At 45.9% G+C, this 6,000-nt stretch overlaps 1 protein-coding gene across 4 annotated transcripts in view; it reads right to left on the reverse strand.

The window, feature by feature from the left end:
* MCM9 (minichromosome maintenance 9 homologous recombination repair factor) overlaps positions 1-4,446 on the reverse strand; it is a 74,949-nt gene extending 70,503 nt beyond the window's left edge. For 3 of the 4 annotated variants that reach the window (XM_045010548.1, XM_045010551.1, XM_045010552.1), the window contains exons 1-2: positions 4,335-4,446; positions 2,263-2,585 (exon numbers count right to left, since the gene is read on the reverse strand). In XM_045010548.1, the coding sequence (XP_044866483.1) occupies positions 2,263-2,572 (310 nt within the window). In that variant the 5' untranslated portion in view covers positions 2,573-2,585; positions 4,335-4,446. Of the gene's footprint in view, positions 1-2,262; positions 2,586-3,080; positions 3,094-4,334 lie in introns of those variants that run through there. The other variant, XM_045010550.1, reaches the window with a different exon arrangement.
* Positions 4,447-6,000: the final 1,554 nt, after the last annotated feature.

A 6,000-nucleotide genomic window follows, 5' to 3' on the forward strand; every position in this document is an offset into this window, starting at 1 on the left:
TCCAATTTGAATTTGTCTGGCTTCAGCTTCCAGCTACTGATTCTTGTTATTCCTTTCTCTGTTAAAGAACCCTTTAGTACCTAGTGTTTTCTCCCCGTGAAGGAACTTACACACCATAATTAAGTCATCTCTCAAGCTTTTTGTATCTACACTAAACAGAACAAACTCTTTAAGTTACTCACTGCTAGGCATTTTCTCCAGCCCTCACATAATTGTTGTGGCTCTTTTCTACACCCTTCTCCAGTTTTTCAACATCATTTTTAAAATGTGGACACCAGAACTGTAGAGAGTGTTCCAATATCAGTTGCACCATTTTCATATATGGAGCCAAAATCACCTCCCGATTCCTACTCGCTATTTCTCTGTTTACACATCCAAGGATTGCATTAGCCCTTTTTGCCACAGCATCAAACCGGGAGCTCATGTTCAGTAAGTCCACTAAATCCTTTTCAGATACAATCCCCAACACTGTAGTTATGGCCTGTATTCCTTGTTCGGAGATGTGTAACTTTGGCTGTATTAAAATGCATTTTGTTTGAATGGGCTCAGCATACGGATCACTCTGCACTGCCCTGTTCCCACCATTATTCACCATCCTATCAATCTTTCTGTCATCTGCAAATTTTATCAGCAATGATTTTATGTTTATTTACAGATCATTGATGAAAATGTCAAACCTTGTCAAGCCTCATATTGATCCCTACAGAAGCTCATTAGAAACACCTCCATTCAATGATATTTCCCCATTAACAACTACTGAGATCTGTCAATTAGCCAGTTCATAATCATTTAACTGTGTTCTATTGACATTTTACAGTGCTAATTTTTAATCAGAATGTCATAAATATTAAGTCAATCACCTTACAGAAATATAAAGTGAAAGCTCATGCTCCAATACATCTGTTAGTCTACAAGGTGCCACAAGACACTGTTGCTTTTTACAGATACAGACTAACACGGCTACCCCTCTGATACAACTATGTAGTTACCTTTATCAATCAAACGAGTAATCTCATCCAAGAATGAAATCAGGTTTGTTTGACAAGACTATTTTCCGTAAAATCATGTTAACTGGCATTAATTATATTCTTAGCTTTTAATTTTTTAACAATATCCCATTTCAGCTTTTCCATTATTTCCCCCCGGATTGTTGTCAGGCTAACCAGCCTATAGTTCTCCAGGTCATCCCACTTAAGTTTTTTGAATATTGGCACAACATTAGTACTCTTCTAGTCTTTTGGAATTACCCTGGTATTCCAAGAATTATTAAAGATGAACATCAGCAGGCAAGAGATCTCCCCAGCCAGATCTTTTAGGTCTCTTGATGCAAGCTATCCAGGCCTGCTCCTTTAAAAATGTTTATCCCTAGAAGATGTTGTTTAACATCCTCCATACTTACTAGTGGTCTGGAAAGTATTTATCATTCTCCTTTGAACAAAGCACATCCTGCTTCTTTTCAAATACAGAACAGAAATATTTATTGAACATGTCTGCCTTTTCTGCATCATTAACAATTTTGCCATCTGCATCTAGTATAGGTTTATTTCGTTGCTAGGATTTCGTTTGTTTCTAATATACTTAAACTCCTTATTGTTCCTTACATACCAAAATTGCAAAAATAAAAACACAGAGGACAGTAATTTCTCCCACCAGGCACTGCACTAGTTCCTGGTAAATAGAGTACACTGGAACTTTTAAGGTGGGATGTACAAGGAAGATTAAGGCACTGCAATGCTCAGCATTACATTGCTCTGTTGCCCAGTGGAATTCAAAATCCTGAATTAGGTGCCAAGGGCTCTTTATATAATATATAGGGAGAGTTATATTGATGTAGCCTAAGTTGCACCCCTTAAAGGGAATTAGGTGCCTAACTCTTGGCCAGAGGGAGGCATCATCTCTGCTGGGGATCCACAGCTGGGAACCCTCTCCTGGAGTTAGGCACCTACATCCTTTTTCAGGAAAAACTGAGGAAGAGCAAGTAGTGCTGATGCCCCCTTATGATCTTTGGCCCATTGGTTATGGCACTCACCCAGGATGTATGGACCTAGGTTCAAATCCCTGCTCTGCCTGATTGGAAGCAGGGAGAATGGAACCTGGGTCTCTGACCTCCCAGGTGCCCTAACCCATGGATTGTTCAGTCTTTAGGAACTTTAGGTGCCTATAGGGTTAGGTGGCACCCAATTCTCTTGTGACTACTACCCTTTGTCAATAAAACATTAATCCACAACATCTCATGGAATTACATACACCTCAATGACTCACCTGATATTCTGGCATGAAGATTCTGCTTAATGCTAAAATCATGAGTCTGGGAAGCAGATTGCAGAGCTGTCATGGCTGCCCTGCGCAATGCACTATCAAAAATAGGGAGCACTTCATTTGGAAATGCATTGAAATATTCTCCAATTTCCATGTTGGTCTCAAAAAGGGTAAGGGCATCAACAATGACTGGGTAGTGTCCCTCATCATCTCTTTCCCTTAAGATATGCAAGATGTCATTCCTGTGATGTTCCAAAACATAGGATTCAAACACTTGTCCAATTAGGTTTACTTGGTCAGCATTTAATAGCATATTGAATCTATAACTGTAAAAGGGAAAAAACAATTAAAGATCTCAAAAAACTAAAAAACTATTTTTTAAAGAATATTTTTGTTAGGGTCACAAGTGAATAATGTAAACTATTTTACACTAAGTACCCTGACAAAAATTTGTTAAACTGTGATAGTTTGCTAAGTGTTTTGAAAATTATGAATGAAAAGTACCATATGGCAAGCATGTATATTATCTTTGGCTAAGGATCTTAGTTCACACAAAACTTACTCACTGAAAACCCTCATTGACATCAATAAAAATTTAAGATATTTATTTCAATTGCTATTAAGTGCCTCTCACGAGCTCTTGGGCCTTTTACAAACTTAACTGCAATGGGACTGTTCACATGCATAAAGTCAAGCATGGGCACATTTGCAGGATTGAGCTCCTCAGGGCTGCGACTATATTTGTCTTCCCTACATTTGTAGATAATGCCTAACACATTCTGGGTGCTACTGACATATAAATAATAATAAACTATAATTACATAATAAACCTGTTATAGCAGCAACTTGCAAAGAAGCAGGAACCTTCTCTCACTCAAGTTTCCCATCTATGAAGTTTAGAGCTTGGAATGTTTTCCTCTGAGTCAGTGTGAATGGAACAAATATCAGTGAGTTTTTGTTTGCTTGAGTATAAATGACTTTTGGGCAACAAACAAACTAACTAATCAAAACTTTTTTTTGTGAAGACCAAGTGCTCTGTGGTTCCTGTGATGTTCCTATTTCTAAACTTCCTAATGGACAGAATATATGTAACATAAATGTGTTCTTTGATTGGCTGAGTGTAGTGAGGTCCTCCATTCAGCATGATGGCATTTCTCTGTTAGTGTGTAAAGTGATAACTTTGGAATGCCATATCCAATCAGAATGGGGGAATAGGGAGTGCACACAGAGCCCCTGCTATGGGAGGAGGAATGAAGGGTCCTGGCATGAGAGGGAATGGGAGCACACACAGAGCCACTGACATAGGGGGAAAGGGCAAATGAGGGGATAGAGGGCACACGGAGACCCTGGCATCGGAGAAAAACGAGGGATACTGATATAGGGAAGATGAAATAGGGGGCACACAGAGCCCGGGGGGGGAGTGTGAAGCGGGGGAGCAGGGAGTCCATGACATAGCGGGGGAAGGGAGGGTGGCACACATGAAGCTTGTAGGGGGGAAGTGAAGGGACACAAGGAACCCCTGGTACGTGCAATGAGCTCAGCCTATAGAAGCGACGCAGTGTGCAACCCCCTCCTTCCATCACTAGGGAGTCCGGTGCCCCAGCCCCCTCAGGCCTGTCCAGCTGTGACTCTCTTTACGAGGGAAATCTAAAAGAAGGGGCTGGAGAAGCGAGGCAGCCTCAACGCCCCCCGTCCCGGGGGCTGGCCTGCCTTTGTGCCCGCGCAGCGCCCACACCCCTACATGTGAGAGAGGCGCCCAAGAGGCAGCGAGGCCCGAGCGGCGTCTCCCCCGCCGCGGGCAGGGGCAGGGGGCACAGGGCTGCTGCCGCGGCGCGGGAACCCTCCAGCCCCACCTCCCTGGGCCAGGGCAGCCAATCCCGCCGGGCCCTGCGGGGCCGGGGCCGCGGAGCGGGGCACGTGGCGCCGGGCCAGCCCCAGGGGAACGGGGAGCTCGCAAAGTTTCTCCCCGGAGCTCCCGCGGCGGGGGAGGGGCCGAGCCCAGGGTTCCTGCTCCAGCTCCTACCCCCGCGGGCCGCTCGCCCACCCGCCGCGCTCCCCTACCCCGCCGGGGTTACCTGCCGCCGCCGCCGCCTCCCGGGCCGGGCTCTCGCAAGCAGCCGCCGCGCTGCACCGAGGCAGCGACCCTGAGCGGCCACCCTCACCCGGCAGGAGAAGCGGCTCCGTCCCGCCCCCTCCGCGCCGCGCCCGGGCCGGCTGCCGGCGAGAGGGGCCCAGCGAGCCGGAAACGTGGCTGGGCGCAGCGTGAGAAGGACCGAGCCTCCCCCAGCAGGCGGAGCGAGCCCGGGAGCGGCCCGAGGAGCGGCGGTGAGGGGCCGGGGTAGTGGCACAAGCTGCAGCCTAGAGAGGAAATTCTGCCACGGAGCAGTTTGTGCTACTAGCCCGGGAGCTGGAGGGGGAGCCGCGCTGGGCCTCTCGGGCGGCCCTGGGCTCTTCTGAGGCTGCGGGATGAGTTGGTGCTGAGCCCCCGATGCACATCGCTTCCCTCTGCCCGCCCCCCGTCTGTGTAAACACGCGGTGCCCTGGTGATCTTTCAGCCGGTGTCTTTACCCCTGTTAATTCCCCCGCCACCAGAAGCCAGGCGGCCAGGCTCTCCTCCGATTACAGGGATCGTAGTAATCTGGACAGTTGTGGAAATAAAAATAATCTGAGCAGTTCTGCTGGGATAAAAAGAGGAGACCCGGGGCGGGGGTTGAAGGAAGAACGAGATGTCCAGCGGGGACACTCATCATATTCCGTAAAGGAATAGAGGACAAGAAGCAGGATTACATGTGGGCTTTTTTTTTTTAATATTGTTTTAAATGAATTTTAACAGTTCTGCTTGAGATGTTTTAAACTTGTCCCCGACAGCAAGTAACCTTCACTTTTAGCAGGTTTGGAACTATTTGAAGTAGATGTGCTCACCCGCCAAAGTGTGTCTGCCAGTCAGATCGTCAAAAGGCGATTTAAGGTCCATTCTTTAAACAAGAAACATGGTTTTCAGAAGTGCCCTCAGATTTTGTGAGTACCCTGTATAACACTGTACCATCTAACTGGCTGATTTGTGGGTACAAGGGGCCATGTCTCTTATGGCCTCACCTACACTCATACATAAATTAGTAGATAGATAAATACTAAGATTAGGCCTGAATAAGAAAACTGGAACCCAGTAGAGGACTTTTTAAAAACAAACTTTTTTTTCCTCTCTACCTCTGTGTTGCTCTTACTGCTGTTGAACCACTTCAAACTAACTAAGGATTCATTCAAGACTACTGTTATCTTTTCCTTACAAGGCACCTTCTATGCTACCACAATAACTATATTAAATCCTAGGTTTTGGCATGACCACAGTTTGCTTGAGTCAGCAGTTCCACACCCTAATGTAATGGACTTCCCCTCTGCCATTAACTGGAGTGGAGGTGGAGGTGGGCTGGATGAGGTTGGTGGGGGAGCTGGGGAGGGAATAGGAATTGAAACATTGTCCTTTGATGGGTGAGGGAAGGTGGGTGCAACTGTTCTAGGGCTCTGACTGTGTTAAAATTTGTTGGATTTTTAAACAATGTAGCTTTGCTTGATTCCTTCAGATACAGGAATAACTGTCAAATGTATTGGTCTGTGCACTAAACTGCACAGCTGTTTATAAGGATGTATTGCAGATGGGGATGATTAAATAGTTACTTCTACTAAAACCACCAATGTGTGGGAACATGATTATATAGCTCAATAATAATGTTCATGTTCTAT

Source organism: Mauremys mutica, chromosome 3 (genome assembly GCF_020497125.1).
Source record: "Mauremys mutica isolate MM-2020 ecotype Southern chromosome 3, ASM2049712v1, whole genome shotgun sequence".
In the NCBI taxonomy this organism is placed as follows: Eukaryota; Metazoa; Chordata; order Testudines; family Geoemydidae; genus Mauremys; species Mauremys mutica.